Consider the following 12,703-nt stretch of genomic DNA (forward strand, 5'->3'; position numbering starts at 1 on the left):
AAGTTGCAAAATCAAAATGATTGACTCTATAAACTTTCTCCCCATGGCACTTTCTAAATTGCCAGCAATGTTTGGCTTTGATGAACTGAAGAAGGGCTACTTTCCTCATTTATTCAACAAGAAAGAAAACCAGCGGGTTGTTCTCGACGGTCTACCAGACCTTTCATTCTATAATCCAGATGGAATGAAACCAGACGACAGACAAACGTTTTTGAAATGGTACTCAAGACATAAAAATGACACATCTGACTTCCAAGAACAGCTATTGGACTATTGTAAATCAGACACTGACATCTTGAGACGATGTTGCTTGAGATTCCGTGAAGATTTCATGGATACCACTGACATTGACCCCTTTGAACAGTGTATCACAATGGCATCCGCTTGTAACCTGGTGTTTAGAACCAAATTTTTAGAATCTGAAACTATTGGTCTTATCCCACGTCAAGGGTATAATCCTGAACAAAAACAGTCTATGAAAGCTTTACAGTGGGTGAAATATATATCTCACATTGAAGGGTATAAAATTCAACATGCTCGAAATGGCGGAGAAAAGGTCATAGGACCATACAGGGTAGATGGTTACTATGAATCCAAAAATGCGGGAAAAATTGTATTAGAATTTCATGGAGATTTTTGGCATGGAAACCCCACTAAATATTCTAGGTCAACTGTCAATCCAGTTAACCAGTTGACAATGGGAGAGTTGCATGATAAAACTATAGAAAAACAAAGATATCTTGAGAATGATGGCTATACCTATATTTGCATTTGGGAATCAGAATTTGATAAACAGGTTTCAAATGATAGCAACATGAGGTCATTTATTGAAAGTCTTGACATCATTTCTCCGTTGGAACCGCGTGATGCATTTTATATAGGTCGAACAGAAGCATATACATTGTACAAAGAAGCTTCCGCAGACGAAACAATAGATTACTACGACGTAACTTCTCTCTACCCATGGGTAAATAAGACCGGGAAAATCCCGTTAGGTCATCCAAAAATTATCACAGAAAACTTCAAAGAGTTGGATATATATGAGAGTCTAATTAAGTGTAAAGTTCTACCTCCAAAAGGACTTTTCCATCCGGTTTTACCATGTAAATGCAATGGGAAACTTTTGTTTCATCTTTGCAGGGCGTGTGCAGAGACAAAGGAACAAACCCCTTGTAGTCATAATGACACAGAACGTTCTTTCACTGGCACTTGGGTGACTGATGAGGTCCAAAAAGCTATACAAAAGGGGTATCAAATAGTAAAAGTCTATGAAGTGTGGCATTTTGACAAAGTATCCAAGCATGATCCAATCACAAAGACCGGTGGCATATTTACACAATACGTAAACACTTTCTTAAAAATAAAGCAGGAAGCTAGCGGATGGCCAAAGTGGTGTCAGACAGAACAACAGAAAACAAAATACATAAACATGTATTATCAGAAAGAGGGCATTCTTCTTGACTATGAAAATATAAAGAAAAATCCTGGTTTAAGAGCATTAGCCAAACTCATGTTGAATTCCTTTTGGGGGAAATTTGGTCAAAGGTCAAACATGCCTCAGGTTGACTTGATAGAAGACCCTTCAGTTTATTTCGACAAACTCACGTCTGACCGTGAAGAAGTGACGTGTGTTATTTATGTTTCTGACGAATTTGTTGAAATGCCGCATTGCGTTGGAAATACAAGGAGGATTTTGTGGATATTAATCCAAAAACAAATGTGGTTATTGCTGCATACACGACTGCACAGGCACGACTTAAACTATTTTCGTATCTGGAAACACTTGGACCAAGAGCGCTATACGCTGACACAGACTCAGTGATTTTCTCAACAAAACAGGGTGAAACAAAACCAGAACTAAACGATTATCTTGGAGACCTCACTGATGAGGTTCCAGGAAATTCAATACAGACGTTTATAACTGGTGGTCCGAAAAACTATGGGTATGAGTTACAAAAACCTGATGGGGATGGTAATTGTACCCATTGTAAAATACGAGGCATCACCCTGAGCTGTAAAAATATGTTAAATGTCAATTTTGATGTGTTGAGGACGATTGTTACTAAAAGGCAGGATGCTGTACTATCTGTTGTAAATGCTCACAAAATAGCTAGAGACAGAAACAGTTCAAAGCTCATCACAATAAGTGAACGAAAGGACTACCAAATGGTGTTTGACAAAAGGGTGATTGGGGGTAATTATGTTTCCTATCCCTACGGATATTAGTCCAGTTTGTATTATGAAGAAAACCTCGAGAAAACTCCAGTTTAGTTTAATACACTCAACATGTATATTCAATACAATTTGTTGTAATTTTGTATATTATTGAATGTTTAAACCGATGGCACTGTAAAAACATACTATAGAAAATAATGTAAAATAGAATTGTGTTATTCATGTATTTGAATTCAGCTCAGTCTGGGTAATACTGTATACACGATATTTATCAAATCCTATTTGATTGTAATAAAATTATGCAGCAAAATAGTACAATTAAACTAATGCAAAGATGTTCTGTCTTCATGGTTTTTTTTAAACCACCACTATCTATACTAATTCACATTCAGCCCTTTCAAAAGCAGGTATAAACATGCCGCCCTAAATAGTTGTACATGTAAACCTAACACAAGGTCATACCCTATTGGGAATGTGTCGTCTGCTTACATAAGTCCTGTTTAATGACTATGAGGCCTTAGTTATACTGTCTACTATATAACTTTAAACTGATAGGTATGTTTGATCCGCAAGAACGATTCTGAAAATTCCCTCCCAACCCGATTGCATCATTTACATAGAGTATAGAAGGAAAAAGGGTCATCAAGTTCGTCTGAAGAGATGAGGTTAACTACTAACGTCCGCTTGTTTAGGTTTTAGTTCTTTTATTTTTACTTTTTTTTCCAAACAGTTTTGACAGCACTCAAAGCACAATGCGAAGCGCCATTTTGACTGTCGGGCCTACGTAAATTCTGTAACAAGCGATTTCATTGGCTGAACTATAAATACCGTTTCGGTGCGAAAGCGGTGTAGAACCGGCCACCCTCAGATCTTCGTGTACGAGAAGATCGAGATTTCAATCAGATTGTTCTGTCTCATGAAACATTCATAAGATATTGTGGAAAACCGATGAGTAATATTGACGTTAGTTCGGTTATAATTACCACGATAACCACGTGATAGGCGTATTGTTCCACCTTAACTCCATACTTGCAGAAAGCTTTCGCAATCCGATTGGCTTCACCTTGACGCACATCTTACGTATTAATTAACTGCGTGGGAGAATGAATTAGATTAACCCATAATAAGCAAATACTGCTTCCCCAAAAGTAACTGCCAGCTTCCCCTTATGATTTAAAGGTCGAGGACGAAATTACTTCTGACACAATGTTTTTATCAATCAACTCGTCATGGAGAATATACGCCTCGCACAGGGATCGAACTAGCGTCCGCGATCCATAGATCTGCGATCTCCTTATTGAGCTAAGCGGCGGACTGAAAATACATGGTTGTAAACATAAAGGTAACGTGATTTTGAAAGTTAGTATGAGATATCATAATTATATATTTATGCATAATACATTTTCGATCAAAGTCTTCTTTCTCAAAACATGCAGTTTATTCCCTTTCGAAACACATTCCCCAAAAAGTATACAAAAAAAAAATCATCATTCTTTTTATAGTAACTGCATTTGCAGCGTCATTTTATAATCATAAAATAAATACACTCACCATTTTGCAATCATTTATACATATGAAGGACGTATTCTGAAATTCAGATTTTACCTTTGACCTGATCTTGACCTGACATTCAAATTACCTTTGCATACGACAGTACCAAAATATTTCTGCAGTTGACTAATTATATATATATAAAGATTAGCATAGATGTCAAGAACTAAAGAATTAACACACTTTGTCATCAGAGGTCACATATATAGGCAGACTATGATAAATATGTCAATAAGCATAGAAATTGTTTAAAATTTTCTTGATACTTTTATCAATACTTAAAAGCGTTTAGACACAATATCTAAGCCGATTTAGGGCATTAACTGAAAATAACACGAGTGCACAGCGGCAAAGTTTATTTGTGAATTTTACCTTTGACCTCAATAATCTGTAATGAGAAACTCTAAAAGGCGACAACCCCTTTTAAATTTCATTTTTGGTCCTAAAGACCACCTTTATACTAATATCCATGAACAAAGAATGTCATCAAAAGTCACATTTTCCTCGAAATATTGAGAGTGTTAGCTCATCACATATGGGCATGTGTTTCAATCCATTCCGTTTAATAGGTATAAAGGTTCCAGCTGAAAGTTACATAAAAACTTAACCAAAAATTACTAAGTCGAAAAAGGGGCATACTTCTGTAAAACAACAAAATAGAGTTATGCAACCTATGCAGCACAAGTCAGTTTATCGCAGTAAATAAATGTGTGAAGTTTCAATCCATATCCATTAGTGGGTACTGAGATATCATCTTATATACAAGAGCTGTCGAAGGACAGCAACGCTCGACTATCCAACAGCCTTGTCAATTGAATGAAAACAAAAGTCGAAAAAGGGGCATAATTTGTAAAACTGGGAAACAAGCTTATTGAACCTGCACATTGCTTGTCAGCTCATGACAATGGACAAGTGTGTGAAATTTCAATCCATTCACGTTAGTGGGTACTGAGATACCAGCTTACGTATAAGAATTTAACCAAAAACTGCTAAGATGTAAAAGGGGCATAATTTAAAAAAAAATGCAAAGTAGAGTTACTGAACCTTTGCACTGAAATACCAGCTTACATACAAAACTGCTACGTCGAAAAGGGGCATAATTTTGAAAAAATGCAAAGTAGAGTTATGGGACCTGCACAGTGCATGTCATTTCATGACAGTGAACAAGTGTGTGAAGTTTCAATCCCGTCCCGTTAGTGGATACTGAGATACCAGCTTACATACAAAAACTTAACCAAAAACTGCTAAGTCGAAAAAGGGGCATAATTTTGACAAAATGCAAAGTAGAGTTATGGGACCTGCACAGTGCATGTCAGATCATGACAGTGAACAAGTGTGTGAAGTTTCAATCCATTCCCATTAGTAGGTACTGAGATACCAGCTTACATACAAAACCTTAACCATAAATTTCTAAGTCGAAAAAGGGGCATAGTTTTATAAAAAAGCAAAACAGAGTTATGGAACCTATTTAATTTTAGTCAGAATATCACAGTGAACAAGTGTGTGAAGTTTCAATCTATTCCCATTAGTGGTTACTGAGATACCAGCTTACATACAAAAACTTAACCAAATCGGAACCCCGACGCCGACGCACGGGTGAGTCCAATAGCTCTACTATTCTTTGAATAGTCGAGCTAAAAACTTGATAAAAATGCTTAAGTTGAAAACAGAGAAAATGCAAAGCAGAGTTATGGAACCTGCGCACTGCATGTCAGATCATCACTGAGGACAAGTGTGTAAAGTTTCAATCCATACCAGTTAGTGGATACTGAAATACATGCATACATACAAGTGGTTACTGAGATACCAGCTTACATACAAAAACTTAACCAAATCGAAATGCCGGCGCCGACGAATGGGCGAGTCCATGGCCATAGCTCTACCTACTCTTCGAATAGTCGAACAAAAAAGTAAAAAAGATAAACACATGTTATAACTGTTGTTATTTTTTTCAGAGCATAGACCGACAAATAAACAGAAATTGCGTAATTTGCAGACGCATCAGAATAGAAATTCTAGAGATTAGTATTCTAAACTAATAACGTGATGAATCTGAAATTAAATAATCATCAAACTATTTCCACTGATTTCTATGGTGGAAAATTTCTGCCACGAGATAGCTAGGTAGCTATCGCAATACTTTAAAACATTATCTTAATAAATCGAAGTTTTCTGGAAGTATTATCTCAATAGTGGAAGGTTTCCTGGAAATATTTTTGCGATAATTTACATTATTTTTCAACATCTTTTGCTGCCATTTATTAGCTAGATTAGCTCTTTCAGAAATTATTTTGATATTTCGAACTTTTCTGAAAAGTTTATTGCAGCAGGCAAAAGTTTCCTGGAAATAAAAAGCATATCGAGAAAATTAATTTATTGCGATAAAGTTTTCAGAAAAATGCACAAATTTGCTGGAAAGTTTAAAATATTATCGTGATAGTTACCGTGGCAGTTCCAAGCATTAACACGAAATTTTGCGCTAAACATTTTCAGGAAATAAATAAAAAAAATACCTAGAAAATATTATTTATTGCTAAAATGTTTTCAGAAAAAATGCACACATTTCCTGGAAAGTTTACAAATTATCGCGATAGCTACAGAATATCGCTACCTAGCTATCTCGTGGCAGAAATATGCCACCATAGATTTCCAATACATTGATAGTACTTGATTGTGAAAAGGAAAATGAGAAAATTTATTCATATTAATAGCCTTAAACCAATTCTATTTTTAAAAATAATATTTTAAAAAAGCGTAGGAAAACCATGGCGTAATTGACAGAAACCCAAGCAAGAAGTACACGTTGCACAACTTCATTTGTTGATATTATTACTATTAAACATACTTTATATTGGCTGTTGACGTTTTTTATTTACGTAACACTAACTATAATACTTTATGTTTGAAAATTGGAAATTTATAATCATTATTGATAAAATTTGCTATGTGAATTCTACTTTCATTTCAAATTTACGTTTGTTTTTAAATGTATATTTATTTAGTTTTCAGTGAAAGCAAACGACTTCGAACATGAGAAATTACTTTTGTATTCTCCTTGTTACTGCTGGGATACAGCTAATTTATGCCCAGGTACGTACATTTGAAAATATAGAAGCACAAGCGCGTTAATGACACTTTATGTTTTTGACTGTTGTCTGTTTCCATTTATACATGCCAAATATATTTCTGTGGTCTGTTTCCCGAGAGTGAAATGTTAGAATGCTATTGACTAGACACTAAAATCATTTCAATAAATAATGGAAAAGCGTTATTACAAGGAATCGGTCACTTTCGATTCAAAATCTGGATATAATTTTCGATTTACACGGTGGGAGATATGGGGAATGTATACTAGGTCGGTTCCGTTTGACTCGTTTTGGTTTTCGGATCGCGTTTAAAGTATTCCACTAGATATTGCGACAGAAAAGAAAGAACTATTCACTCTCAATTGTACCACAAAAGGAGTTTATAAAACCGTGCAGGGCTCTAAGCAATTTATTTTCCGCGAGGTGCTTCAGGGGATGTATCGTATGTAACCTACTTACACATCTAATTCCAAAGCGGTTTCTAAAGTAGTCGAATCAAATACATGTCTGGGATTTTGAGGGAGTGACCTGCTTATACAATTTAGCTGCTTGTATATCTAGTTCAAAAGTCGCATACAACTCGCGTATTCCAAAGAACTCGAGCTGTATATGTCTTTAGGTTTTGGAGTGGTTGGGCTGCTATACGTGGCAGATTGCAAAACACAAGTTATCCGTTTTTAACAATTCAATCAGAAAATCGATCGTTCAAGCTGTTTAATGGTGATGACTGGGGTCAGATTGTGAATTTTTGCCTGATCGTGTTAATTAGATGTTTTTGATAGGATTCGTCTACCTCCTACTAATTTTTAACCATTCAGTTGGTCAAATGACGTGATGTGAAACCGTATTTTCCAACAATTTGGTCGAATATGGCCTTCCATATTTAATTTAGGTGTTCTCAAGAGTTACTTCTCTTGTTAATATTGATGACAAAAAAAAGGTAAAAAAAAGGGTAAAGTTTCTTGTTTAACGTGGGTAGTCGACGAAAGTCCCCACCTGGAATGGATGGAACATACGAGCCCACGGCAGGCGTCATATTTATTTCCGCAGCATTCAGTCTAGGGCGGTACTGCTGGAAACAGTACCAATTTAAATAAATCATCTAGCACTAAACACTAGTCGGGATATCAGCCGCGACCGGGAATCGAACCCGGACCGCTGACGTTGTAGTCCAACCTGCTAATCACTGCGCAAAATGGTGTCATTTAATTTTTTATGATATTGTTTGAAAAGATTTGCTACAGTAGAAATTACATTAAAATACAGAAAACGTACTATATTATTTATGAACATGAAAGGCAGCGTGTAAGATAAATTAATTATACAGTGTATTATTTACCTAATTTATCATATACATGTACATACACTGCTAATTAACCGCCCCACATGCAATTTACTCTCAGAGTGTATACTATTTCACGGACTCTACCTTGATATTTAAGAATATTGTATATGTTAGGATTTCCATGAGAAGTCAATTTAAGTGTAAAATCCTTGTGCTCAAGTACACGTAAGTCAATACTCGTTAAACCGTTAATATATTAAAATGGAGTAATCTGAAACCAGCGACTGAATGAATAAACTACGAATAATGTGAATGTATAATACTTCCCCTGGTAATTAATTCTGACTTTCCTTGCACTTTTGTCAGTGTGTCTTTAGTTTTATTTTATTGTACTGAGACATGAAAAGATACTTCTCCAACGGGAGACAGTTATTGCATAATGTTCACACATGAAGTCAGTATTAATTGCTTTTCCCCTTCGGTGATACGTTGCCAGTTTGAATGAACGATGATTTTCAGAAAGCTTTCATACATTAAAACAAATAAAACACAAATTGACCGAACAGATTTCACCGATTCTAATTACGTTGTAAAATGCTACTATCCCTTTCAACTAAGAAAACGGCATTCTAGCGACGGAAAATAATGTATTGAGCGAAACTGTTGTAACACGATGTCCTTTTTCACAAACCGGAGGAAATCTTTTATAAAAGACTCATATATTTCGCTTGACAGTCCGAAACACAATATGTTGCTTTTCTCAAATAGAACGTTTTTATCAGTATATAAACTAAACACCTGCCGAGATTGGTAAATAAATATACACTATACTCAAATAACTTTGATTACAATACATACATTTTACCGACTATGTATACTTTTCCTTCAATAAGATATCGTTTAAAAATATTTATGTATTTGTAACGATAATTTTCCTCATAATTTAGCACGGCTGTACTTTTACACATGTTCTAACCTTGCAGCAGTTGCAGAAAGTTCCAAGAAATCTCTCAGCACTAGCTGCCAAACTACATCATGATCCAGACATTCAGACTAAAATTTACAGACTTTCACGTGATGATCAGCAGGTTGCGAATTCGTTCAATCGCACGCTAGAAGCTGATGGTAGTAAGATACACACGGAAAAAAATCGACTTGTAAATACAAGTAATCCAACAGACGTGAAAGTAGACACATTGAGAAAAACACTAAAAGCAATGAGGGATTCAGTGACATCCTTACAAAGATATATAATAACACTAGAAAAAGACTATCACAGTAGCATAGAAGCTGTCAATGGTAGAAAGAAACAACATGACACAAACATACAGACAACAAAGCAAACACTAGAAACAATCCAAACGGAAATATCGAGCTTAGAACATTTAATAAAAGCACTTGATGAAAGCATAGGCACAATTGAACAAATTTCAAGAGATTGTGAAAGCAGAGGCACACTTGAACAAAGTTCAAGATATTTAGATATCCAAGCGAAGAATCTTAGAAGTGCAGCAAGGCAGAAGAGAGATAATGGGATATTTGGTGGTGTAACTAGTGGTGTAATTGGTGATGTAATTGATGAAATTGGCCGTGTAATTGGAGGAATTTTCGGCGTTGCTTTAGTCCCGTATACAGGTAATTTTCTAGTGTTCTAAAATCATTTCTATTCAATGACATTTATTTGTGTTCATGTACAATCCATGCTGACTTGTAGGAATTTATCTTTATCCAACGTGCGTTGATAAATTGTAAAACGTATTTTAATATATCCTTCTTTGTTTTAATTAAAGTTATGAAATATTCGGATAATCAAATTAAGAAATACTGTCTTATTACTTGTTCAGTGATTAAAAAGACAACAACAGTATACCGGTTTGCGTAAGTAAATGTGTTGCTTTATTTAAGAAATAATTATGTCATACGAAAGAAACTCATAGGGGTGTAGCCTGAGTGAATTACTCTACGCAATTTATCTATATGAAAACATATTAATCCGATTCTAGTATGTCTTTTATGTAAGAAATTGGGTGAAATAGCTAAGCACCATTTCTGGATGGTGCCAAATGTTACAAAAAAATGTAGATGGTAGTGACGTCTGTGTGATCGTGTTTTGATAATATTAAAAACGAAGAAGTGACCTGTTCCGCAGAATAATTTACAAGTATGACGTAAAATGGTCTGCTCACATAAAAATAGGTTCAGGTGTTTGTATGAAATTAATGTAGACAATCTAGATTCTAAAAATCATTCATATTGAATTGAAGATCAAATATGGTAGCACAATTTTTCGGCGCTACACAAAATATGTCGACGTGAAGTCAATATTGCTGTGTTGCAATGAAAATAAACATAATTTGTCTCCCTAGAATTCACAGTAATGTAGAGAAAGTAACGTGAACAATATTTTTTGTTATTTTGAGGTGGAGCAAGTTTAGAAATCGCTACAGCTGCTACTGGAAATCATGTTGGTGTCAATCTTATTGTCACTGATGATTGTAATATAAATGCGCGACGTATCAGAGAGAAGCGGCAGCAAGCACAAACTGTTAGGACAAAACAAGAATCTCAAATTAAAACACTTCAGACAAGTTCAGGTATTTACATTTAAGAGCAATTTACCAATTACAGTTTACATTATTCATGTTTTCTGTAGTGTACTGGACGTTCGTTGACTTATAATTGCTTGTAAAAAAACACTTCAGACGTTTGCATACTTAAAGTAAAATCAGCATATCTAAAATCAGAAATTTTATCCTTACGCGTTTTCTTTTAGTGTTTATTTTATTTTTTCCCCAGACATTAAATTTACTAAACGATGATGCTCAGTTAAGATCGAAGGTGTATCTAAAGTATTTTTTATGTTTGCGAATATTTGCGACTTCGAAATATCAATTTTGTTTTCTTCCGAAAATTATTTTTAAAGTTATATTATTAATTTGTAATGTTGACTATTTAGGAGAATCTTACATCGTTCTCCATTTTATCTCTCTATTAATTCTAATGGAGAAGAGTATAACTGAAGTGCTTATTTTAAAATTCAAGATAAACTACAACAGGCGGCTGACGGTCTTCAGGGTGCAAGCAGTTACCTTTGCTCATCACTTGACGTTTACAATGATTTACTGCGAGCTCTTAGGGTTTGTTGAACATCATTCTCAAATTTTGAATCATCGCTGCATATCGTGCTTTTTGCTAGTGCGTTAAGTCAATTTTCATACCGATTTGATCGGTTGTTTCTTTTCTCTTTAGAACAGTGTAACAAAACACTTTTCGGTCTTTATATCAATTTTACTAAAACTTCAATCTTAAATTCTAACTGAGATTGACCATCAGTATCTAACAGGCACTTGAAAATAGTATTTAACTTAAAATTTAGTTTTAAACATGCAATTTAGATATAAATGACAAAAAAGTTTCATTTTCAAACTCAGTTGAGACTGAAAATGTTTTGTGAACATGGGGTCTGTTCTCAGCAATTAAATTATTTTAACAGTACCCCCTTTGTACAAAATACATATTATAAGACCATATTGTTTCAGCAAATAAATAGTTATATACATGTATATTTGCATGAACAGTATGTAATGTTGATGTTAATAGCTAGACTGCCAAGTTGTAGCGAAAAAAATGTTGATACTCTCTTTTATCAGAACATGGATACAGCGTTGAAAGATACAGAACTGCAAAGCAACTCCTTTGTGATAATACAGAACGCGTTTGCTCGTTATCCGGAAGCTTTAGGAGCCAAGTCACAGCATTATCTTGATAAGCTTAAGGTAATATGAAGAACAGATTCCGTGTTTAGACAAAAGAATTTTTTTTAAAAGATAGCCCGGCATTTCATATTGACTTTCCACAAAAAGTTACAATCTGTCTTGTTTTTTTTGTTTTGTTTTTTTTTCGTTTCCGATAAATTGAACATCTTACAGGAAATTAACTCACTTATCCCGCACCAAATGTAAAACAACATGGCCGTGGTGCCATGAGGACACCAACATAGTGGCTTTGCGACCAGCATGGATCCAGACCAGCCTGCGCATCCGCGCAGTCTGGTCAGGATCCATGCTGTTCGCTAACAGTATCTCTAATTTCAATAGGCTTTGAAAGCGAACAGCATGGATCCTGACCAGACTGCGCGGATGCGCAGGCTGGTCTGGATCCATGCTGGTCGCAAAGCCACTATGTTGGTTTTCTCATGGCACGGCTCAATAATCTGTTTTAAAATTTTGGAAATTATCAAATGGACGTTTGTTATGATTTACATGTTTGTGAATTGCAGGAGAAGTGGGTAATGCTGGAGAAAATATTTGTGCAACACGGGGCAAAGGCCAGTCTGACATAGATGGATTATGCTTTATGTGACAGAAACGGATCTCCGTGTGTAAGGTGGAAAAGATATCTTGTATTTCGGTGCACTTTTTAATTACGCTATCATTCCGTACGATGTATAAGTCGTCTTCTGTTTTGATGTACAATACAGTCAACATACTCTCAGTGTAACGATGTTGCTTTAAATACTACACCATTGTAGGAATTAGTGTGTTAACATTTAGCCTGCTGGCGGCAAGTGATTCTGCCTTTGCGATCAGTGCAGACCAAGATCAGC

General features: G+C 35.3%; 2 protein-coding genes across 2 annotated transcripts; both read left to right on the forward strand.

The window, feature by feature from the left end:
- Nucleotides 1–16: 16 nt before the first annotated feature.
- LOC123556078 (uncharacterized) lies at nt 17–5,752 on the forward strand. Its single transcript, XM_053550591.1, has 3 exons — nt 17–1,672; nt 1,840–2,194; nt 5,682–5,752. The coding sequence occupies exons 1-3, from the start codon at nt 17–19 to the stop codon at nt 5,750–5,752; spliced, it is 2,082 nt and encodes a 693-aa protein (XP_053406566.1).
- A 572-nt stretch (nt 5,753–6,324) lies between these two features.
- Nucleotides 6,325–12,620, forward strand: LOC128559544 (uncharacterized). The gene is made up of 6 exons (XM_053551538.1): nt 6,325–6,816; nt 9,081–9,732; nt 10,518–10,691; nt 11,140–11,234; nt 11,748–11,873; nt 12,377–12,620. The coding sequence occupies exons 1-6, from the start codon at nt 6,757–6,759 to the stop codon at nt 12,437–12,439; spliced, it is 1,170 nt and encodes a 389-aa protein (XP_053407513.1). The 5' UTR covers nt 6,325–6,756; the 3' UTR covers nt 12,440–12,620.
- Nucleotides 12,621–12,703: the final 83 nt, after the last annotated feature.

The sequence above is a fragment of the Mercenaria mercenaria genome, chromosome 9 (assembly GCF_021730395.1).
Source record: "Mercenaria mercenaria strain notata chromosome 9, MADL_Memer_1, whole genome shotgun sequence".
NCBI lineage: Eukaryota > Metazoa > Mollusca > Bivalvia > Venerida > Veneridae > Mercenaria > Mercenaria mercenaria.

Bases quoted from the DNA above. Each gene is read 5' to 3' on its own strand.
- LOC123556078 (XM_053550591.1), top strand. From the start codon at position 17: ATGATTGACTCTATAAACTTTCTCCCCATGGCACTTTCTAAATTGCCA. The intron at 1,673-1,839 runs GTTGGAAATACA...TCAACAAAACAG, and splicing joins TTGTTGAAATGCCGCATTGC to GGTGAAACAAAACCAGAACT. The intron at 2,195-5,681 runs GTAATTATGTTT...TATTTTTTTCAG, and splicing joins TGACAAAAGGGTGATTGGGG to AGCATAGACCGACAAATAAA.
- LOC128559544 (XM_053551538.1), top strand. From the start codon at position 6,757: ATGAGAAATTACTTTTGTATTCTCCTTGTTACTGCTGGGATACAGCTA. The intron at 9,733-10,517 runs GTAATTTTCTAG...TGTTATTTTGAG, and splicing joins TGCTTTAGTCCCGTATACAG to GTGGAGCAAGTTTAGAAATC. The intron at 11,235-11,747 runs GTTTGTTGAACA...CTCTTTTATCAG, and splicing joins ATTTACTGCGAGCTCTTAGG to AACATGGATACAGCGTTGAA.